The following is a 24,620-nucleotide window of genomic DNA, read 5'->3' on the forward strand; positions in this document are numbered from 1 at the left end:
TTGCCAGAGGAAGCTATAGAAGATACATACAGATACATTTATGACATTTAAAAGACATTTGGACGGATAAATGGATAGGAAAGGTTCGGAAGGATATGGGCCAAATGGGACTAGCCCAGTACGCCAATTTGGTCAGAGTGGACAAGGTGGGCTGAACGCCTGTTTCCGTGCTGTACAGCTCTGTGACACTAAGGGGCTTTGTGTCCCAAAACAACAAAAGAACAGTATTCCAAGGCTGGGGAATGGAGTGAAGGTGTTGGAAATGGAGAACAAGGTAACGAGCAAAATAAGCACAAACATGTAGAACACAGAACTGTACAGCAAGGGACAGGCCCTTCGGCTCACAATGTCTGTGCCGAATATGATGCCGACCAACTCTTATCTGCCTGCACATAATCCAAATCCCTCCATTCCCTGCATATATATACCAATATAAAAGTCTCAAACGTCACTATCGTATCGGCCTCCACCTCCACCCCTGGCATCATGTTCCAGACCCTCACTATCCTCTGTGTGTAAAAAAAACCTGCCCACACACCTCCTTTAAACTTTGCCCCTCGCACCTTAAACCTTTAAGATATTTGTGAATTTCGTTTCTCCCTATCCCTGCCTGGGTTTAGTGTTGCTGGCCTTTGCCTGGCTCACCAATGATGTTGTTCAACTGCTTGTAGCAATCATCAACTCCTGAAGAAAAGGACACAGGCAGGATGAGAAACAAAAAAAAAAGCACACTGAGGGGGAATAGTTGGAACTCGCCCTCTTTACATTGACTGGTCCTTGAAAAGGGAAGGTTATAACCATAGCAGGAAATGTTTGCAGCTCCTTATTTCTTCTGCTCATCCTTCCTGTGGGGCAGCTTTGCCCTGTTGCAAAGGTTAGCTGTTAATATCTGTAGGGTTTTGTTGCAGTTGCCCTGACGTGGCCGCTGGTTGTTGATGTTTCAGATCTACAGGCATCTCCCCGGATTTGACTGGTTCTTCCTGGATCCGATCACTGAGAGCGGCATTATATTCCCCAACGATGAAAAGTAAGTAGCATTTTAATAAAAGTTTCATTTAAAAACTTGGTTGCTTTTCCTGCTTGCTTTTACTATTTGTTCGATCATGGAATTTATACAAGTGAATACCTTGGAAGGGTTTGGGAATTAATAACACTGCAGGGGGCTCTCGGTTCAGACGGGAAAAATATATTTCCTGTAGCAGGGTGACAAAAACTGAACACAATACTCTAAATGTGACCTCATCAATGTCTTGTACAACTGTTTCCTACACTAGAAAAATTATTGTGGTACAAACGTTTGTTGTTGGGATATCGTGAGGTTGTGGAACTTTAACAGTGAGTGTTTTGCTGTACGTTCATTTGAAATGGATTCATGATATCGAGTATTCCATCGGTGCAAGGCTGCTGATTTAAGCTGATCTCTCAATAAATTATGTATTAAATGTGTCTATATCTGGTATTATGTGTGCATGTTTTATTGTCCTGGACGCCTGGTATGATGGCTTTATCGAGTGAATCTTTCCAGTTTGAACATTTGTCTCGTTTCACCATCTGGAAGAGAGGCAGCAATAGGATATCTGTGAAGCCTTGGTCTTTGTTGATTGAAGAAACGTGGAGTCAGATATACCCCCTGATCTGATCCTTGAAGCACAACTAAGGACACATGTACCGAGAGGGTCAAAGGTGTTTAATTGTCAAATGTACAGGCAATGGAACAATTAAATTCTTACTTGCTGCAGTTTTTTCGACCCATTAATGCAATAACACACGGGTAAATGTCCAATAATCAATAAAATGATGTGTTATTAATCAGAAATCAGTAGTACGAAATAAATCAAATCACTAATCAGTATCAGGAATCATCAGGAGTCAGTAGTTTGCAGTATTCCTCAGCGCATTGATGTGCATCAAACAAGCTGCTTTATTCTCCCCCATTGATGTCAGAGCAACAACAGTTCTGGCGGCAATCTTCAGATCAGCATGGACCCGGTGGCCCGAAGGGCTTGTTTCCAAGTTGTATCTCCAAACTAAACGCTAGAGAAACTTTAGACTTTAGAGATACGGTATGAAAACAGGCCCTTCGCCGCCAAGTCTGTGGTGACCAGCAATCACCCCGTACACTAACACTACCCTATACATTAGGAGCAATTTACAATTTACAGAAGCCAGTTAACCTACAAACTTATGCATCTTTGGAGTATGAGAGGAAACCAGACACCCGGGGAAAACCCATGTGGTCACAGGGAGAACATACAAACTCCACACAGACAGTACCTGTAGTCCGATCCGGGTGTCCGGAGTGTGAGGCAGCAACGCTGGGCCACTGTGCCGCCCTAAATGTGCACAAAGCAAATGCTTGTTTTTTTTCTATTTTTGATCAGATTTACACCAATTCTGTTCTCCCTGAGTATGTGCCAACTGTTTTATGTTATTCCCCAGTGTGCAGCACATCACCTGCCCGTTGCTGATTCTCCACGCAGAAGACGATGCTGTCATCCCCTTCCACCTCGGCAGAAAGGTACGTTACTGAACCGCTCTGTCACTGAAACAATCCAGTTGAGTGTTTACTTATCATACATACTGGCAACTAAACAATGATGTTCTTCCTTGCTGCAGTTTAACAGCCCCGTAATGGAATAACATACAGAAAAACATATGATAATGAATAATACAATAAATTAATGACAATAATGCATGGTAACCATGATGAAGTCCATTGTGCAACCAAAACAAAGTCTAAAGACCGTAGTTGCTGAGGTTAGCATGTTGATGATGGTTTTTGGGAAGAAGTTGTTCTTGAACCTGGAGGTCACAGTTTTCAGTGACCTTCTGACACAGTGTACCTACTTCCCGATGGTAGCAATGAAATGAGAGCGTGGCCAGGGTTAATGAGTTCAAAAAGTGTAACAACACCAGGATTGCTGGGGAAGGCTGCCAAATTATACAGCATGATATAGATCAGCTACAGAAATGGGCGGAGAAATGGCAGATGGGGTTTAATCCGAGCAAGTGTGAAATGTTGCAATTTGGGAGGTCATATGTAAGGGGAAAATATACAATAAATGGCATGACCCTTCAAAACATTGTTGTATAACAGAAAGACATAAAAAGCTGGAGTAACTCAGCGGGACAGGCAGCATCTCTGGAGAGAAGGAATGGGTGACGTTTCAGATCAAAACCCTTCTTCAGACTGATGTCAGGGGAGTGGGCGGGACAGAGATAGAATGTAGTCGGAGACAGTAAGACTGGTGGGAGAAGTGGGAAGGGGGAGGGGATGGTGAGAGAGGCAAAGCAATGGTTATTTGAAGTTAGAGGTCAATGTTCATACCGCTGGGGTGTAAGATACCCAAGAGAAATATGAGGTACTGTTCCTCCAATTTGAGCTGGGCCTCACTCTGACAATGGAGGAGGCCCAGGACTGAAAGGTCAGATTGTGAATGGGAGGGGGAATTAAAGTGTTGAGCAACCAGGAGATCAGGTGGGTTAAGGCGGACTGAGCGGAGGTTTTCAACGAAACGATCGCCGAGCCTGCGCTTGGTCTCGCCGACGTCCAGAAGTGGATGCCTGGAACAGCGGATACAGTAGATGAGGTTGGAGGTGGTGCGTGTACCTCTGCCTCACCTATTACTAAAACTCTCGGTTTGTTTGTGTGTATATGTTTATATGTTGATGTGTTTATGCATGTACCATGCCCTCTACACAGCCAAAACGGTACACGACAGCACAAAAGTTTTAGGCCCACCCTACTCACCATTCCCCCGTGGTCTGAATAAACCCACTTTTGTTACTTTTTAAAAACAATTTACCTAATAAACTTTAATAAATGCGCCCCCCCCCCCCCCCCGGGAGAACCAGCAGGAGGACCGAAGCCCATCCCGGCATGCCCCGTGCCTGACTTTCCTCCCGTGGTGCAGTGCGGCAGCAGAGGAGCCACAAGATGGCGGTCCCCGCCGATCGCAGCTGAGCTGCAGGAGAGGCTTCGGCTCCACGCGCAGCCTGCAGGAGAAATGGGGCCAAGGTCAGTGCCTTCTCCCTGTCCACTGTCGGCCATCTACGGCACCGGGAGACACTCCCCGCCCAACAACGGGTCCATGCCGTCACCGCCGTTCCCTCCTGCTCCCCACAGATCGCAGCCAAGCTGCAGGAGATGCTTCAGTTCCACCCATGGCCCGCAGGAGAGGCCGCCCACAGCCACGGGGGCACTCCTCGCCCGGCAACGGGTCTACGGTTGGGCCGAGGGGGGAGGGATGGGAGGAGGAGGGGCGGGGGGGTAGGGAGGGGGGGGAATGGGGGCGTAAGTGGGGAGAGGGGAGGGAGAGGGGGATGGGAGGGGAGGGGCGGGAGGGGGAGGGAAGGGGAGGAGGGGGTGCTGCACCAATGCAGGAGAAGTTTGTACTTGGTCTAGTTGAGTATAAAAGTCATGATGCAGCTTTGTAGGACTTTGGTTAGGCTGCATTTGGACTATTGTGTGCAGTTCTGGTCGCTTCATTACAGAAAGGATGTTGAGGCTTTGGAAAGGGTGCAGAGGAAGTTTACCAGAATGAAGGGGCTATTAGCTACAGGGAGATGTTGGACAGAGACTATTTGCTCTGGAATGCAGGAGTTTGAGGGGAGACCTGATAGAAGTATATAAAATTAATATTGTTTTAGATAGGGTAGACAGTCAGAACTTTTTTTCCAGGATATAAAAAATAAATACTAAAGAGAATAGCTTTAAAGTGAGAGGGTGCAAAGTTTCAAGGAGATGTGCAGGGCAAGTCTTTTACACAGAAGGTGGTGAGTGCCTGGAATGCAGTACCGGAGACAGATACGATAATGGCATTCAAGGCACTTTTGGATAGGCACATGGATATGCAGGGAACAGAGGGATATGGATTATGTGCAGATAGAAAAGAGTTGGTCTTGGCATCAAGTTCAGCATGGACATTGCAAATTTCTGTGCTGTACTGTTCTGTGTTCTAATTAAGACCAAGTTATTACTTTATTATTTGCAGCTTGCCAGTCAGACATCCTACAAAAGCTCCAACAGGAAATGAAGGAAAAAGATCTGAAAGTAAAAGCACTCAAAGGTTTAAGCCACTTAAAGTTTAGAGATTGTCATCACTTGAAGGGGAGTAAGTTGCATCTATTTTTTGTTCCAATTGGAAAGCTTTCTCTCTTGACAGTACAGCCTTTAGTAGTCAAACAGTCCAGAGCCATAGACTCGCTTGGTTCAGCTGGTCTTCAGTAAATCCACAGTAGATTGTGGACCCCAGGAAACTTATGAGGGGAATAGATAGGGTGAATGCACAGTGTCTTTTGACCAGAGTAGGGAAATCAAGACCCAGAGGGCATAGGTTTAAGGTGATAGGGGAAAGATTTAATCGGAATCTGAGGGGCAACTTTCTCACACAGAGGGTGGTGGCTAAATGGAACGAGCTTCCATGAGGAAGCAGTTGAGGCAGGTACTATAACAGCATTTAAAAGACATTTGAACAGCTACATGGATAGGAAAGGTTTTGAGGGATATGGCTCAAACACGGTAGGTGGGACTAGTGTAGATGGGGTATATTGGTTGGCATAGGCAAGTTGGACCAAAGTGCCTATTTCCAAGCTGCATGACGATGACTCTATGTGAGAGTGTACCATAAATACAAGCCGGTAGAACAGTGAACACAAGCTAATTAATGTCTCAGCCAGAGGGCCAAAGCTGCTGGTTTGCAGTGCCTGAGAGTGCCTGAGTCTCGGATGTCCAAGGGTCTCAAACTGAGATTCTTCCATGCAACTGTAGAGACAATATTATTGTACGGGTGTGAGGCATGGACTCTCACTCGAGCACTGTCCAAGTCTCTCAATGGTGTCTATACCCGAATGCTCAGAAAAGTTCAAAATGTCAGTTGGAGGGACCACATCACCAACACCCAGCTCTATGGGGAGATTCCACCTCTGACCGAGAAGATCAGGTCAAGAAGGATGAGGCTCGCTGGTCATTGCCACCGCCATCCAGAAATACCAGCAAACAAGGTTGTGCTGTGGGAACCCACCCATGGAAGACGGAACCCGGGACGACCAAACAAGACGATGCTGAAGACGTTGATGGAAGACGCATATGTAGAGACAAAAGATGGGCTTGCCAGCTGTACGGAGGACAGAGATGTGTGGTGCGTCCGTCACCGTGCCCGTCGGAAACCAGCACCACTGCGTCGCTAATGTTTTCAACGATTTTAAATTTTAAAAATTGATCAAGAGACTGGATGTTCAGAGACGTGCAGTGAGGAGATGACGATCTGACCTGACATCACGCACCTGTAGAGTTTCATTCTCCCTGCCCTCGTTCACTATTCCTCCTTTGGTACCAACACTGTGACGACCGTCAGTTTATGAAGAAAATTGGTTTAGTTTGTTATTGTCACATGTATAGTGAAATGCTTGTCCTTCATGCTATCAATTAAATCACACCATACATAAGTACAATAGATCCTCTTCTGGAACAGCACGCAGAGAGAGAGTCCCCACCTTCTGGCGCCATCTTGCAGCTTCCAAATCTCTGTAAAGTCTGATCTTGGCCCAAGGAGATCTGCACTCTCTTATTTTCTCACTTTAAGGCTGTGTCCCACCTCCCGAGTCAATAAAGGAACTTTATGGTGTTCTCTGAGAGCACGGGAGGTGAATTCTTGAAAACAATGATCTAAACCCTAGCTGTTTGAATCTGTTTTGTTTCGCTGCAGCTTTATGACATTGTTGCATCTTCTCGGAGTTCCAGGAAAGTGCGGTTTATCCCCTTCCACAAAGACCTTGGCTACCGGCACAAGTATATATACAAGAGCCCTGAACTCTCGCAGATATTGAGGTAAATATACACCTATTTACCAGTGGATAAATCTTCCTTTCCCCGTAATCGTCTGTCTTGGGGTTTTTACCATGTCTTTGGCTTCCTCGGGTAAGGATAATGAGGGGATCAGAGACTTTAAATTGATATATAAAAACCCCAAATGATGGAGGAACTCACCAGGTCAGGCAGCATCTGTGGAGGGAATGGATAGGTAACGTTTCTGATCTGGACCTTTAGTTCCAATCTGAAACATCACCTGTCTATGTCCTACAGAGATGTTGTCTGACTGGCTGAGTTACTCCAGCACTTTGTTGGCTTTTTTTAGTAAACCAGCATCTGCAGTTCCTTGAGTCAAAATTGCGATATGGATGAGTTTTAATCCAATTGACTGGTAGAACAGGGTTAACGGGCTGAATGGTCTTCTCCTGTGGTTCCTCAAATAATCATCTTTGTTGATAATGTCACCACTGAGAACCCAAGCATGGTCTAGGCTGTGAGGATCAACTGCCCTCTGCACCAAAGGTCAGCAGTCCACACTTGAGTTCTTTCATCCCACAGTTCAGTTGATCACTTAGAACTGTACAGCACGGAAACAGGCCCTTCAGTCCGCCTTGTCCATGCCAAACCAAGTTGGCGTTCTTGGCTAGTTCTATTATCCTGCCTTTAGCCCATGTCCCTCTAAACTCTTCCCATCCATATATCTGTCCAAATATATTTTAAAGGTTGTCATTATATCTGCTTCTAAAGCTTCCACTGGCAGCACATTCCAGATAGACTATTGTTTGAGTGAAAAAGTTGCCCCTGAGGCCCCTCACATCTCTCCCCTTTCACCTTAAGCCAATGCCCTTTAATTATAGAACCCTCTATCGTGGGGGAAAAACTGAGGAGCAAAACCTTTTCTTGAGGGCCAGCTGTCTTTTGTAGGATGCCGCGGAGGAATCTCCAGTAAGGACACGGGACCAGGAGCCATGAAAGTGAAACAGAAAGAGTGTTGCAGGGAAGGTGATTAAGAAAGAGAATGGAAGAATGCCCTCCAGTGAGAAGACACAATCTGCTGAGATTGGAGCAAGAGAGTAGTACAGCATGGAAACAGGCCATTCAGCCCAACTTATCCATGCTGACCAACATGCCCTGCTAGCTTAGATGGGGCATCTTGGTTGGACCAAAAGAAAAATGACTTTCACTACCCAAGTGGTGATTCTTCCACTGCAGGGAAAAGGAAGGTATTAGTTTGTACATCATAGGAGCAGAATTAAGCTATTCGACCCATTGAGTCTACTCTGCCATTGAACCATGGCTGATCTATCTTTTCCTCTCAACACCATTAACCTGCCTTCTCCCTGTAGCCTTTGCCATCCTGGCTAATCAAGAACCCATCAATTTCCATTTAAAACAAATACCCAAAGATTTGGCCTCAGCCATCTGTGGCAGTGAATTCCATAGTTTTTCTGACCTCCGGCTAAAGAAATTCCTCCTCATCTTTCCAAAGGTACGTCCTTTTATTCTGAGGCTGTGCCCTCTTGTCCCAGACTCTCCCACTAGTGGAACCATCCTTTCCACTTCCACTCTATCCAGGCCTTTCATTATTCGGTAAATTTCAATGAGTTCCCCCCTCATAATTCTAAATTCCAGCGAGTACAAGCCCAGTGCTGTCAAATACTCATCATACGTTCACCCAATATCCCCGGAATCATTCTCGTAAACATTCTCTGAACTCTCTCCAATACCAGCACATCCATCCTCAGATATGGCGTTCATAACTGCTCACAATACTCCAAATGCAGTCTGACCAGTGCCTTATAAAGCCTCAGCATTACTTCCCAGTTTTTATATTCTCGTCCTCTCGAAATGAATGCTAAAACCGCATTTGCCTTCCTTACTACTGATTCAACTTACAAATTAACCTTTTGGAAATCCTGCACCAGCACTCCCAAGTCCCTTTCCACATCCGGTTTGTGAATTATCTACTCATTTAGAAAATAGTTTATGCCTTTATTCCTTATAGCAAAGTGCATGATCGCACACTTTGCTACGCTGTATTCTATCTGCCACTTCTTTGCCCACTCTGCCAACCTGTCCAAGTCCTTCTGCAGACTCCCTGCTTCCTCTACACCGCCTGCCCTTCCACCTATCTTCATATCATCTGCAAACTTTGCCACAAAGCCATCAATTCCATCATCCAAATCATCAATATACAGTGTGAAGCATAGCGGACCAAACACTGACCCCTGAGGAACACCCACTAATCACCGGCAGCCAACCAGACAAAGCCGCCTTTATTCTCACTCTTTGCCTTGTGCCAGTCATCCAATCTTATTTCCATGCTAGTACTTTCCCTCTAATACCATGAGCTCTCATCTTGTTAAGCAGCCTCACGTGCAGCACTTTATCAAAGGCCTCCTGAAAATCATTGTGGAATAGTAGCCACAAATAATACCTTAATTTCATTGGCAAAATTATTATTTGTGAGCTGTTTTAAATACCTCTTTTTTTCCCTCTTGATCTAGAGAGTTTTTGGATGACCCAATCCCTCACCATTAATGAAGAGGTACATCTTCAGAGCTGCATGAAGACTTCACTCCATGTTAATGTTGATTTACATTCCACTAACCAACCAGTTTTGTTTGAAGACAAAGTGAAAATCATGGTCTTAGGGAATTATTTTTGTCGCAGTGAAAGATCGGAGAAGCAAAAGAGTAAAGTGAAGGACATTAATTATTATTGAAAGAGTTTTGTTTTTCTGAAGAATTGAAGGAACTTATTTTTCTTGACCACAATGATGGAATTCATCAAGATTATGTTTTCTAAAGTGCAAAAATAAGTTAAGGATGATCAGGGTAATTTCAAATTATGATTCACGATCAACGCACTCCATTTGTTGCTTCCAAATTGTGGATGATCTAACAACTTTTACTTTTGAGAGTGTTAACTTGTTAATGTCTTTTCCCCAATGATGTTGTATCAATCGATGGACGTACCTTCATGGTTCTTTTGTGAGAGGTTTGTTTTTGATGAAATATTGTAATATGATGCTCACAACTTTTCAGAATCTCGATTTGGAAGTTTGTACCTTCAGGCTAAATTCAGGTGAGTGTGTCTCAGTCAACCATCTAGATGTATTGACTACAAATTAGATGTAATGGTGTGACATAATCTATCCTGTGAGCAACCCCTCCCCAGTCTCTGGCAATTCTGCTGCACAGAGTGGGAGGTTACAGTAATACCTGGGGTGAGATGTAGGTAGCTCGATCCATTGCTGGTTTGTTGACTGTACTGGCTGTCCACACCTGACCTTGAGAATGGCAATGCTGTTATTCGGTGAAGACCAAACTGTCCGGGTCCTCCTAGTTGTGAGTGCAGAATCCTTCCAATGTTTCCTTCAGGTAACTATTCCAAATTAATTCCAACATTCACACCTATGTGTGGATTTTACAAAACTGTTCACTGTCCAAATGAATTGTTTTTGTAAAAATTCCCAGTGTCGCTGCAGTGGATCTTGCTGTGATCAATAGAACAAATCGAAGCGTTTACAGATAACTTATCCAGTGTATTATTTGTATTGTGGACTATTAACACATTGTTTCTGATGCACTTCTCATTCACTGAACAACTCTGTAATTATCTGTGTGAGATGTGTTGACTAACTAGGTGACTTCCAGAGTACAATGTAACATTCCTTTAATCTTAAATTCAGTTGCTTTAGAATATGTACTAAACAAAATGTATCCACCCGTGTAAATAGTAGTGCAGGCTTCATTGTTGAAAAGAATTCTGATTATTCCACTTCACTATTACAATGAAGACTTAAATATCAATTAGAAAAAGCTTAGTTTACACTCAGTAAAGGAACAGATACCTTGTATGGAGCATAGAATTTATTTATTTAAGCATTTACATATTTGTCTAACACACTGACTGAATAAAGTTACAACTTTCAAATGCTGGAATGGAGAAATAAAAATAGAAAACGCTAGAAAAGTGCGGTAGACTAGCTGACGAGAGTAGGGAAAAGATGGGTTAATGCTTTGTATCTGTAATTCCCAATGAAGCAGGAATCCGCCTTTACTTTCTCAAGGTTGACGATTTTGGTTGCAGTGAAAATCTCACCAAACAGTTTCAGCAGCAGTCAAGGTATTCCTGTTCCACACAGGTAAAGCCTACAAGCCTTGTTGTCTTGAGAAGAATGTTGAATAAATTCCTTTGTCTTGGGAAAGATTGTATAGAATTTTACAGTACAGGAATAGGCCTTTTGCTGGGTAGTTAGTTTATGATGATACTTATACACCACACCACACAACAACCCTTCCTCTACCTTACTTAACCTCATCCCATCAATATCGTCCCTTTCTACCTCATGTACTGCTGGCTTCCCTCTAATGGTCTGAGGCTACCAAAACCAATGCTCTTGGGCAAATCTCTCTTTGGAAAGATAGACACAAAGTGTTGGGAGAACCTCAGCGGGTCAGGCAGCAAGAAGGGTCCTGACCTGAAACGTCACCAATCCTTTTTCTCCAGAGATGCTGCCTAACCCGTTGAGTTAATCCAGCACTTTTTTGTCTGTCTTTGGTATAAACCAGCATCTGCAGTTCCTAGTTTCTACATTCTCCCTTTGGAAACGTATCTTCTCTGCTTAATATTAAGCAATACCTACTGAAATGGACATTATTAATTTTTCATGGGAAATAATAGAGACCGACATTATTCACTGGTATCTATTTTTTCTCTGTCCAGTTTAATGTGCCAGAGTGAATTTTGAGCTGAAGCCTCCATGGCCCACAGACTGTGTGATACTGATCATCACTTTGGCTCTGCAGAAAATCAGACAAAATAAGTGATGTCAAGTTAGAGTGAAGGAATAGAGTCACGCAGCACGGAAACAGGCCCTTCGGCCCAACTTATCCGAAGATGCCCCATCTACCCTAGTCGCATCTGGCCCATATCCCTCTAAATCTTTCCCATCCATGTACCAGTCCAAATGTCTTTTAAATGTTATAGTACCTTCCTCAACTACCTCTGGCAGCTAGTTCCATATACTCCCCAACCTCTGTGTAAAAGTTGCCCCTCAGGTTCTTATTAAATCTTTCCCTTCTCGTCTTAAACCCATGTCCTCTGGTTCTTGATTCCCTTACTCTGGGTAAAAGACTGTATTCACCCGATTTATTCCTCTCATGTTTTATACACCTCTAAGATCACCCATCAGCCTCCTCAATCTCGGTGAGCTGCAGGATGGAGATTCAGCGGTAACTTTAAACATTTTTAAGTGAATTACTTCACCTAAGAGCTGTGGTCATGTGAAGATGTCAGTTCTGAAAGAGGGGATTGCATTTTGTGATCTCTAAACTGTGCAGAGGGAGATTTGAGGCGCCTGCTGTTTTGGAATGAGTCCATCAGTCCCGAGGTGAAGGCACATCTCTCCCTGATTCAGCCACGACATCAAATGGAGGTCAGTCATAACTAATGGGGCAATAATAATTGTGTAGTCAATAACCAGACTGTATTAGCGGTTGGGTTGTGTTGTAAACTCGTAGATAATTCATAAAGGGCAACTTAGCTAGTAAAGAGGAGTTGTTGGAATGGTGATTCTGTTAGAAATGCATCTTTCAACATTCTGAATCTTTTGTTCTGATCTTCAATGTAAAAGTTACCCTCGGGGACTGTAATTCTGTCTTTCTCCCTCACCCGACCAGTGTTTTTGTACATTTTTTGCTTGATTACGGATCAAAAGACTTGCAATTATCTTGAGCAAAGCACCTTCCAGTAGTGATAAATCTTTAGAAATGCAGTCACTGTGGTTGAAAAATATGACAACTCGCTTGCATGCAACCATGATGCATGGACAAATGTGAGATAATGGCCAGGGTGTGCTTCTTTACTGATTGAGATAATATTAGCCAGAAATGAAGGAGTTATTTTTCCCTTTGAAATTGTGCTGTGGAACCTGTCAGATCCAGTAGAGGCTTGTGTTTAGTCAGAAAGTGCCTTCAATGGTGTGACACTCCCTCAGTGGTGCTGTGCAGATGGATGAGTGGCTCAACTTTCTAGATGGGACACCTCCTGAGTCACAGCCAACACCGTGGTGTGTCGCAGTCAGGTGCTGTGCCATTGATGGGTGTATGGAAGAAGTACCAGCAATTGCTTATTCCATTACATTTCAAAAGCTATTTCACCTCATTGAGTCTCCACTTCTCTGAGAAGCTCTAGACCTATGTGTTTCAGTCTATAATTAAACTAGAAATTTATACACACTTGTCTTAGATTTTAGTTCCTATTAATCAGGTTTTTAATTAAAACTGGAAGCACATTGCATCTCAATATATTTACACCACATTTGGAATGACTCTGGGTAATCACACCAGTGTCTGACTGAAGCTGCCATTTAATGTGAAACATGTGAACAATGGTGGGTGGGCAGAATCCTCGGGACAACCTTCGTGGTTGACTCCAGCAGTATGGAAAGTGCCCACCACCCGGCTCACTGCTACTCTACTGTTGTTACTGGACACAAAAACCACAGAGCGGCACAGTGGCGCACCGGTAGGGTTGCTGCCTTATAGTGTCAAAGACCCGGGTTTGATTCTGACTACGGGTGCTGCCAGTATGAAGTTTGTACATTCTCCATGTGACCACGTGGGTTTTCGCCGGGTGCTCCTGTTTCCTCCCATATTCCGCAGGTTTGTAGGTTAATTGGCTTCTGTGAATTGTCCCTGGTGTGTAGGATAGAACTAGTGAGAATTGGTTGGCGTGGACTTGGTGGGCCAAACGGACTGTTTCCGCACTGTATCTTTAAATCTAAACCTAAACACACTGCATTGTCATTTTTATCGCAGTCAGAGCTGGCAGATTATTCCACCGTTAAACTTAGTGTGCATTTGTAGCCTCTCATTTCCAGCCTATCATTGTGTCAGTGTTCACCTCTAATATTATTGCCAGCTCAAGTCTGGAGTCCGGGCTGAATAAAACTAATGTGCTCCATTTATAATGTCTTGTATTGCAAAAGGCCACGGTCCCAAGTTCTCCACAAATTTGTCATATTGGTCACTAATTAAACATCTGAGGTTGACTCTTCATAAAACTCTGGTTTTGTGCTGCATTTTCAGCACCCTCTGATATCTAGTCTCATTGTTTGTGGAAATCTTTTATTAATGTATTTGCTTATGATGCAGTTTGTCAAAGTAAGGATCTTAAAATGTAGTCGGCACACGAGAGAGTAGATACAAATAATCCAGAATATTTTGTTTTTTAAATTCTTTTAATTCAGACTTTTGAGAAAAAAAACTATAAAGCACATTGCATCAAGATTATATCTGAGCCATAACAGACTTGGAATTACTCTGTAATCAAAACTGTTATAAATTCAAGGGTTAGACTCTATCAGGAATTCTCTCCCACAGAATGTGTACAGCTGGTATGAGTGAACATACCAAACATGAGAGGTTTGGACAACAGGTTGGGGCATTCAGAGGAGAGGCAGTGGAGTGGAGATAAGGTGGAGATCACATCCGCTGTGTTCTCACAATGGCAGTTGAGAAGGGCCATACAGTGCAGCTTACCCATGCTAATTCTTTTGTTAATATGAAATGTACACAATTTTAGCAACTTAGCTTTTAACGAGGAGTTGTGAGTCTGCTAGAAATGCATTTTACAACATTTTGCCATGACCTTCAATATAAAAATTCCCCAGAGAGAAGTTAGTTTGCAGAGTGAAATCGGAGCACTTGTAGATGTGTTTCTCACCAAACTTCTTTAGCCCCCATGTTTATATTTTCATTATCTGCAGAACAGCTCCAATAGTTTCATTTGTGTTAAAAACTGCAAATAAGTATTTTTATATACAGTTTGCTTTATTGTGGAACATAAGGTCTCACGAATGACTTGTATAGTTAAATGAATTGAGACTTTGGAGTACTGTGTGCAGGTCTGGTCACCCTGCTGTAGCACAGATGTTAATAAACTGGAAACAGTGCAGAAGAGATTCATCAGGATGTTACAAGGACTGGATGGCTTGAATTACAGATAGAGACTGACTGAATAGGCTGGGACTACATTCCTTGAAGTGCTGGAGGCTGAGGGGTGATCTTATAGACGTGTATAAAATCATGGATAAAGTAGTTTATCACAGTCTTTGTTTCCCCAGGTAGGGAAATCTAAAACTTGAGGGCAAATAGTTAAGCTGAAAGGGAAAACATTTTAATGAACTCTGAGAGGCAATATTTTCCTAGAGGATGGTGGCTACATGGAACAAGTTGCCAGAGTGGTCCGATTACATTTAAAATACATTTTAAACCAAGCGACTTAGAAGGCTATGGGTCCAATGCATTTGTTGAGATAGACATCTTGGTCAGTGTGGATGAGTTAGGCCATATGACCTGTTCCCATGCTGTATAATTAACTGTGTATATCTGCAATGGAATTCTTAGGCAAGGCTCATCAAATATCAATATCAAACAAAATATTAAATAACATCTCCAGTTGAGAGGTAACTTAGTGTGAAATTTCTCCAGTGCTATGTTCAGAGCAAGCAGTGTGCATGATTATCTCAGCTTCATCATTCGCTGTAACTACACTGGATTGTGTTTTCACAATAAAATGTAGACGTCACAGTCCAGACACACATATCACAGGTAATGCCCTGTTTCTCTCCGGTTAGCATTTTGTCAGGTCAACACTCTGGAACTCAGTCAGACTTCAGCTGAGATTCCAGGTGTCCACCGACTGGTCCATGAACACCGCCTGGCAGAGTGATGGGTGAAAGGCCCAGGCGGTGAATGGAAGGGGCTGGGGCAAAGCTGTATCCCAGGGTAGAGAATGCTGGGCAGATCCACAAAGTCTTCAGTCTGAAGGGTCCCGACCCGAAAATACCCATCCATATTCACCAGAGATGCTGCCTGATCCATTGAGTTACTCCAGCACTTATTGTCTTTGTAATGTTTTTGTAAACCTGCATCTGCAGTTCCTTGTATCTAAATGCACAAATCTCTCTGGTTCTGAAGACACAAGGGAATGTTTTACTCTGGAAAGAAGCCTGAGGATGTTTAAATGATGCTGGGGCCTGAGACCGTAGATGTGGAGGCATTGAAAGAAATCCAAAACCAGAGGTCATAACTGAAGATGGAGACACAAGGAACTGCAAATGTTGGTTTACAAGAAAAGACACAAAGTGCTGGAGTAACTTAGCTAGTCAGGCAGCATCTCTGGAGAGCATGGATAGGTTATGTTTTGGGTCGGGACGCTTCTGTCAAACTGAAGTTAGTCGTCAATGAATCCAATAAAGAACACATGAGGAGGTAGCTGGGTGCTGAAAATGTAGAACTCAATCAGACAAGTTCAGTAACAGATACTTTTGAAGGGAAAGGCAGATAATAGCTGAGACAGGAATATCTAGTGCTGATGGAGTGAGATGAAGAATGGTGTGAGGTATCAATGTAGACACATTAGGGAAATTTACCCACTTCTGTGCTACGAGTTGTGCATTTTGTTTTTGTAAAAGCAGATAGGTTTGCATATTTAAAACTACTAAAGGTTTCAGTAACACTTTCTGTTGCGATGTGCAGATGAGGTGGGGGAATTGTCTAAACATCAAACGTATTGGCATTGTATGAACAGCCTGATTTAGGTCAAATGATTGCGTGATCTTGCACATTTTGTAAGCTGCTGAATCTAAAACTTAGCTTGAATATTAACGGAATTTATGTATTGTATATTTTTAAATAAAATCCTGAGCCCAAGCTGCCTGCCTTATTGTCTTGTGTGACCAACGTTCTGTCTTTGGATTCTTGGGGTTTATTGTGAAGGGCAAGAGTGTGAATCTGAGCTTGGGGATCCTATATACCTGTGACCAGAGATGCTGACAACTCAGGCACCATGTACTTCCTTACGCAATATCCAAACCTGCCAACTTTTACACCTAATGAGACAGAAGTTCACGAGCATCTCCTCTAACCTCATCTACTGCATCTGGTGTTCCCAATGTGGCCTCCTATAAATTGGCATGACCGAGCATGGGGACTCAGCGATCGTTTCATCAACACTTGCGCTTGGTCGGCCGAGGCCTAAGGGATCTCCCAGTTGCTAACCATCCTCCTGTTTCCCAAACTGACCTTTCTGTCCTGGGCCTCCTCAATTGCCAGAGTGAGGCCACATGCAAACTGGAGGAACAGCATGTCATATTCCACTTGGGCAGCTTGCAACCCAATTCCCAATGTAATCTCCAAAAACCCAACCCGCAATGTCACCTATCCATGTTCTCCAGAGATGCTGCCTGACCCACTAAGTTACTCCAGAAACTTTGTGAACTTTGACAAGTGTTGATCATACCTTCCATCTGAAGGAACTGTCATTATCCCAACTCTGAAACTTGATTACATAGAACAGTACAGCACAGTAATGGGTCCTTTGGCCCACAACGTCTGTGCCTAACACGATGCCAAGGTAAGACATGTGATCCATGTCCCACCATATCCATGTGCCCATCTAAAAACCTCTTAAGCGCCACTCTCATACTTGCCATCACCCCCCCCCCCCTCCCCCTTCTCCCCGGCAGTGCGTTCCAGGCCCCCACCACCCACTGTGTAAAAAGTTCATGATTATCCACCCTATCAAGGTAAAAGCTACAGGAAAGCAAAGAGCAAAATCTGGAGTTAACTGGAGCTTGCCCAGAATACGGAAAAGGGCTGTACAGTAACATATACTGTCACCTGCTGAACACCTGCGCTCGGTCCGCATTAACGCAACTGATCTCCCGGTGGCCCAGCACTTTAACTCCCCCTCCCATTCCCAGTCTGACCTCTCTGTCATGGGCCTCCTCCAGTGCCATAGTGAGGCCCGCCGGAAATTGGAGGAGCAGCACCTCATATTTCGCCTGGGCAGTTTGCGGCCCGGTGGTATGAACGTCGACTTCTCCAACTTCAGATAGTTCCTCTGTCCCTCCCTTCCCCTCCTCCTTCCCTGATCTCCCTCTATCTTCCTGTCTCCACCTATATCCTTCCTTTGTCCCACCCCCGACATCAGTCTGAAGAAGGGTCTCGACCCGAAACGTCACCCATTCCTTCTCTCCTGAGATGCTGCCTGACCTGCTGAGTTACTCCAGCATTTTGTGAATAAATACCTTCAATTTGTACCAGCATCTGCAGTTATTTTCTTACACTACCTGTTGCTCCACTGCGATTTCTCCTTACCTCTCCAGGAACAATCCTGACCTCGGTGCTATCTATGTAGTGTGCACATTCTCCTTCTGACGTTGTGCACTCTAGTTCTTGCTCACTTTCTGAAACGACCTCTTTCCCTGAGCTGCTGAGTGTGACTGTACTTCTGTTTTTATCTCCACTTTTCCAGCATCTGCAATTTCTGTATTTGATTTCTTGCTCCATTTTGGACATGTGGCAGCGACTGCCATCTAGTGGCACATAGGTATACTGCAACTGAAGGGCAGTTACATTTTGCTTCATTTACTTCTTCACTGACATGGAACATAGATCAATAAAGCACAGGCACAGACCCGTTGGCCCACAAGGTCTGTGGCAAACTTGATGCTAAGACCAACTCTAATGTGCCTGCACATGACCCATATCCCTCCATGTCCATATCCAAATCTCTTAAATGCCACTATCGTATCTGCCTCAACCACCACCCCTGTGCAAAAAGAAAAGGTTGCCTCACATTTTTTAATTTTCCACTTTCACCTTAAAGCTATGCCTTCTAGTATTTGATTTTTCCATCCTGGAAAAAGGTTCTGACTATGCCTCTCATAATTTTATATATCAGGTCCTACCAACTATCTGCCATTTCTCTAGCTGATCTTTTTCTACTGATAAAAGTATTTTAAATTATGAGAGGCATTGATAGGGTAGACAATCACAATGTTTTTCCCCAGGGTACCATGACAGCTTTCCTCAGAGATACAGCCTGGAAACAGGCCCTTCAGCCCACCGAGTCCACGCCGACCAACGATAACCCATATACTGGTTCTATGTTTCACATCCTTCACACTAGGGGCAAATTACAGAGGCCATTTAACCTACAAACCCGCAAGTCTTTGGGATGTGTGAGGAAACCGGAGCACCTGGAGGATACCCACGTGGTCACATGGAGAACGTGCAAACTCCACACAGACAGCACCCATCAGAATAGAACCCGGTTATCTGGTGCTGTGAGGCAGCAGCTCTACCCGCTGCGCCACTGTGCCACCCCAACAGTAATGATTCTGCTCATCCCATTTACACTGTTCCTTTGCCGGCACTTTCCACTCTGTTGCCTTTCAGGATCACCCTGTCCACTCTTCCTTTCCCTCTTAAAAACGTATTCAATCTCTTCTGGTAATGATGAAATGTCGTTGAACGAAACGTTAATTGTTTTCTGTCTCCCAGATGCTGCCTGACCTGCACATTCCTAGCATTTCCTGCTTTACTTCACATTTCCACGCTATTTCGTTTTTTTCTTTCCTTGTTGAAGTGGCCTCGATTTGACAGGAGTACAATTTTAAGAAAACAATTTGATTGCAGATACTGTAAAGTAACTGCAGATTTGATGTTGATTTTATGATTATTCATCTATTTCAAACAAACATAAAACTGTAAATCCAACCCGTGTCTATCTAATCAATGATAGAACAGTCTATTGCCACACAGTCATATCTAGACTCAAGAACCAAATGTCATAGGTTTACGGTGAGAAGGGAAAGATTTAATAGGAACCTGAGGGGCACCTTTTTTCACACAGAGTGGTGGGTATATGGAACGAGCTGTCAGAGGAGGTGGTTGAGGCAGGGACTATCGCAACAGTTAAAAGACACTTGGACAATATATGGATAGGTTAGGAAAGGTTTAGAGGGATATGGGCCAAATGTGGGCAGGTGGGACTCATGTAGATGGGGCATCTTGGACAAGTTGGGCCATAGGGCCTATTTCCATGCTGTATGGCTATGTGACTGTATTAATTGATTGTTAAGTCTTCCATCCTCGATTTAAGAATGCAGGGTGTGTGCATGAGAAATGTTGTCCCTTGCTCACCCCCATCTGTCTAAAGTTTCCCAACTTGCTTATTTGTGATCAGATTGATGCACTCTGGGAGAAGAGAGAAAGCTCAAATGAGACGCTCCCATTACAGGCAGCAGTGCACAAAACATTAGCCGAGTGCCTTCCCAGCCCACAAGGTACGGCCAATGTTCAGTGCTACGAATGGTAGGACTTTAAAGGCCAATCCTTTGAACAGCAAACATTTATCATTATTGTCGACATCTGCATTTAAAAACCGATCCAGCAACAGACATCACAAACACAGGTCTCCCTTGACTTGTTTTAATATGGTGCACACCAGGTATGGTTTATAAAAGACAGACAAATGCAAAGCGAGTCCCGTGACACCCACTAATGTGATATTTGGGTAGAAGTAAAGGAACAAAACACGAGAGGCGAGATTGCACACACTACCCATCCCAATACCCATTGAGCATTCGAGGGACTAAGATTTGGGTTCATTTGGAGGGGGAATCTTCACGTCAGAGGGCTCCACACCCCAAATCTCTCTGGCATAATCTTTGATAGTTCTGTCACTTGAGAACTTGCCAGAGTTTGCAATGTTTTTTATCACCATCTTGGTCCAATCCTTTGAATTCTGTGAACAGAAAGAGCAACAATCACGAACTTGCTACAGACTGGTGAAAATATAAGACACGGTGAAACAGACATAGATGCCCGTCAAGAGTTGAGAGTGTTTTATTCTCATATGTTCTGAAACGGAACAAATAAAATTATTTCTTGCAGCAATACAACAGGTCTGTAAACACGAGGATAGACACAAAAAGCTGGCGCAACTCAGCAGGACAGGGAGCATCTCTGGAGAGAAGGAATGGGTGATGTTTCGGGTCGAGACCCTTCAACCTAGTGGTGTAAACACAGTACTTATAGATAACAAAAAAACTTTCAATAAATAAAAATCACCATTGACTCCATCTACATTTCCACGGAAAAGCAGCCAACATAGTCAAACTTGTCCCACCCCCAGCCATTCCTTCTCCGTACTCCTACAGGGCAGAGGGTACAGAAGCTTGAAAGTGCGCACCACCAGACTCAGTAACAGCTGATATCTGTTATCAGGCTTCTAAACTTCCATAAGCTAGGGTGCTGTCCGATTCACCTCTACCCCACTGCGGACATTGGAATTTGTCTCTGGAACTGATGCGCTACAATGCTGAGAACTGTATTCTGCACTCAGTATCTTCCTCTTTGCTCTATTGTACTTGAGTTTGACTTGATTGCATTAATATATAGTATTATCTGATCTGATTGGATAGCATGCAAAACAAAGCCTTTTGCTGTACCTAAAGTGAAAGGGGAAAGATTTAACAGGAACCTGAAGGGGTAAAGTTTTCTCTCGGAGGGTGGTTAGTATATGGACAAGAATCCAGCTTTCCTTGGCTGGATTAGGGAGCCACGTTTAGTCCTCCTGCGTTTTATATAATTGTGTCTCAGTAATAAGTGTAAATGTTCACTTTAAAAAGACACAAAGTACTGGAGTAACTCAGGATTAGGCAACATCTAGGAGTTGAGATACTCCAGCACTTTGTGTCTTCTTTTATAAACCAGCATCTGCGATTCCTTGTGCACAGATTTTGTCTAGATGGCTTGCCTTCATTGGGAAGGGTAAAGAGTGTAAATGTTGACACATCATGACTGCATTAACAGATTAAATGCATGACCGTACCTTGTAAAGTTCACTAACTTTATCTTGGGATTTGATGTAAGATTCAAAGTCAGCAAACACTTTAAACCTGAAAGAAATGAAAGGCAGGATTGAGAAACTGCTGTAATTAAACACACCACATCTTGAACACAAAGAACACGAAACAGTACAGCACAGGAACAGGCCCTTTGGCCCACATTGTCTGTGCCAAACATGATGCCAAGACCAACTCTTATCTGCCTGCACATAATCCACATCCCTCCATTCCCTGAACATCCATGTGCCTATCCAAAAGTCCCTTAAACACCACTATCATATGTGCCTCCACCACCACCTCCAACACCTGGCACCATTTTCCAGGCACCCACCACCCTCTGTGTAAAAAAAAAACTTCCCCTGCACATCTCCTTTAAACTTTGCTCCTCTCACCTTAAAGCTGTGTCCTCTAACCTTTGATATTTCCACGCTGGGATAAAGTTCTGACTGTCTACCCTATCTCTCTCTGCCTCTTGTAATTTCATATACTTCTATCAGGTCTCCCCTCAGCCTCCGAAGTTTGGACATCACGATGCAACTGTACAAGTCCTTGGTCAGTATGGATGAGTGCTGAAGGACCCGTTTCTCTGCTGTGTGACTCACTGACACTGTGTGGTGAGGTGACCTTGTGTCCGGTGGTTGGTGAGGTGGCCACGTTACCTGTCGTGGTGCATTATTCAAGGTCACTATGCAGTGAGATGACCAGGCGCACGGTGACATGAACCGACGTACGGTGGTGGGTGGGTGGGTGGGGCGGCCGTTACCTGTCGTGGTGCATCAGCATGTTAACCACGTCCTTGAACAGCTCTGGCTCCTTCGGGGAGAAATGCCCACTGCTGATCTGGTCCATGGCTTGCCTGAGCTCCGGCAGCTTGTCGTAATATTCCAAGGCGTTGTACCTGCACAAAACAAACCAAACCAAAGGCACAAACGTAAGTCACATTTATTACCAGAAATGGAAAAATTGAACAGATGAACAGCACAGTGTGGCCAAAAGAGGAAAAGAGAGTCAGTGTCACATAGTCACTGGGCACAGGCCAAATGTCAAGTTGATTGACGATTGAAAGGGCCCAGAGACGATTTACGAGGATGTTGCCAGGACTCGAGGGCCTGAACCATAGGGAGAGGTTGGGCAGGCTAGGACTTTATTCCTGAGAGCACAGGAGGCTGCGGGGTGATCTATAGAGGTGTATAAAATGATGAAGGGAATAGATAAGGTGATGCACAGTCTTTTATCCAGGGCAGTGGAATCAAGAACCAGAGGGCATAGGATTAAGGTGAGTGGGAAGGAGTTATCAGAGCCCGAGGGGCAACCTTTTCACTCCAGGGGTGAGTCTATGGAGCGAGCTGCCAAAGGAGGTAGTTGAGGCAGATACTATAGAAGCATTTGGGAAACAGTTGGACAGTTATGTGGATACAAAACGTTGAGAGGGATACGTACCAGATTCGGGCAAATGAGACTAGCTTAGTTGGGGCATCTTGGTTGGCATGGACATGGACATGGACAACATTATGTACAGGCAGATGAGATCAGTTTAACTTGGCATTATGTTCAGCACAGACATTGTGGGCTGAAGGGCCAGTACAGGAACGGTTTCTTCCCAGCTGTTATCAGGCAACTGAACTGTCTTCTCATCAGCTTGAGTACGGTGTAGACCTCCCACCTATCATGTTGGAGACCTATGAACTATCTTTAATCAGACTTCTGTTATATCTTTGCACTAGACATTGAACCATTCATCCTTAATCTGTGCATTGTGGACAGCTCAACTGTAATCACGTATAGTGTTTTCTTTAGACTTCGTAGAGACACAGCGTGGAAACGCCAATCAACAATCACCCCGTCCGTACTCTAGTACTATCCTGTGCACTAGGGACAATTTACAGAAGTCAATTAACCTACAAACCTGCACGTCCTTGGAGTGTTGGAGGAAACCGGAGCACAAAGAGAAAACCTACGTGGTCACAGGGAGAATGTACAGACTCTGTACAGACAGCACCAGTAGTCAGGATCAAACCTGGGTCTCTGGCGCTGTAAGGTGGCAGCTCTACCACTGTGCCATTATGCCACTCTGTGCCTTGTCTTTGGTTAGATAGCAAGCAAACAAATGCTTTCCACTGCTGCTTGGTACACGTGACAATAATAAACTAAACTGCTCCCGCGCTGTACTGTTCCATGTTATCTATCACTTTAAGACGAACCCCTTTTTATCGAGTGCCTCCACGTCCTCCACTCTCATGCCGAAGATGAAGAGATTCTCCTCGCCCGCCTCCTCAGCCATCTCCACATTAGCACCGTCCATGGTCCCTATCGTCAGGGCCCCGTTCAACATGAACTTCATGTTGCCTGTTCCTGAAGCCTCCGTTCCAGCCGTTGAAATCTGTTCGGACAGGTCGGATGCAGGGATCACTGAGGGGAGAGGGAGAGGAAGAAAAGGCAGCCATTTAACTGTGGACACAAGGAACTGCAGACGCTGATTTACAAAATAAAGAGTGTGCTGGTGCCGTGAGGCAGCGGCTCCACCCTGATGCACCAGCCCAGTTGCATTTGGATAGGAAAGGTTTAAAGGGAATGGGCTGTGCCACAGTGCTGCCCACTATTGAAAGCCAACAAGTGTAAGTAAAGACGTGCAGTCCCGATGCGGGTGACAGTTGCCAAAAGACATTACCTTTCTCAGCCAGAGACACCCGGTAATTCTCCAGGTAGATGACCTTCAACCGGTCACCCACAATGGGGTCGTTGTTGACAACGTTTCCAACTGATGTGATGAGTTTGATGATCATCTTGGCCATGTGGTATCCGGGAGCAGCCTGTAGGGAATGAGAAATAGGACGAGGAAAAGAAAAAAGAGAGAGAGATGGGGGTGGGAGGGAGGTTATGACCTAAAATTCAAGCATTTAATGTTCATACCATTGGGTTCTAAGATACCCAAGCGGAATACGAGGTGCTGTTCTTCGAGTTTGCATGTGGCCTCGCTCTGACAATGGAGGAGGCTCAGGACAGAAAGATTAGTGTGGGAATGGGAAGGGTAGTTAAAATGGTTAGCAACCGGGGAATCCAGCAGGCCTTGGCAGACCCAACGCATGTATTCGGCGA

The 24,620-nt window shown here is 44.3% G+C and overlaps 2 protein-coding genes across 5 annotated transcripts in view; one reads left to right on the forward strand and one right to left on the reverse strand.

The window, feature by feature from the left end:
• Window positions 1–16,529, forward strand: part of abhd12 (abhydrolase domain containing 12, lysophospholipase) — a 97,948-nt gene extending 81,419 nt beyond the window's left edge. For 3 of the 4 annotated variants that reach the window (XM_078405308.1, XM_078405306.1, XM_078405307.1), the window contains 4 exons: window positions 945–1,027; window positions 2,440–2,518; window positions 6,708–6,829; window positions 9,319–16,529. In XM_078405308.1, coding sequence (XP_078261434.1) covers window positions 945–1,027; window positions 2,440–2,518; window positions 6,708–6,829; window positions 9,319–9,352 — 318 coding nt within the window. In that variant the 3' untranslated portion in view covers window positions 9,353–16,529. The remainder of the gene's footprint in view (window positions 1–944; window positions 1,028–2,439; window positions 2,519–6,707; window positions 6,830–9,318) is intronic. The other variant, XM_078405309.1, reaches the window with a different exon arrangement.
• A 3,538-nt stretch (window positions 16,530–20,067) lies between these two features.
• The window catches only part of LOC144596671 (glycogen phosphorylase, brain form), a 65,966-nt gene continuing 61,413 nt past the window's right edge, over window positions 20,068–24,620 (reverse strand). The window contains exons 16-20 of the mRNA XM_078405312.1: window positions 24,193–24,334; window positions 23,726–23,933; window positions 22,288–22,422; window positions 21,509–21,575; window positions 20,068–20,419 (exon numbers count right to left, since the gene is read on the reverse strand). Coding sequence (XP_078261438.1) covers window positions 20,267–20,419; window positions 21,509–21,575; window positions 22,288–22,422; window positions 23,726–23,933; window positions 24,193–24,334 — 705 coding nt within the window. The 3' untranslated portion in view covers window positions 20,068–20,266. The remainder of the gene's footprint in view (window positions 20,420–21,508; window positions 21,576–22,287; window positions 22,423–23,725; window positions 23,934–24,192; window positions 24,335–24,620) is intronic.

The sequence above is a fragment of the Rhinoraja longicauda genome, chromosome 9, assembly GCF_053455715.1.
Source record: "Rhinoraja longicauda isolate Sanriku21f chromosome 9, sRhiLon1.1, whole genome shotgun sequence".
Taxonomy (NCBI): Eukaryota; Metazoa; Chordata; class Chondrichthyes; order Rajiformes; family Arhynchobatidae; genus Rhinoraja; species Rhinoraja longicauda.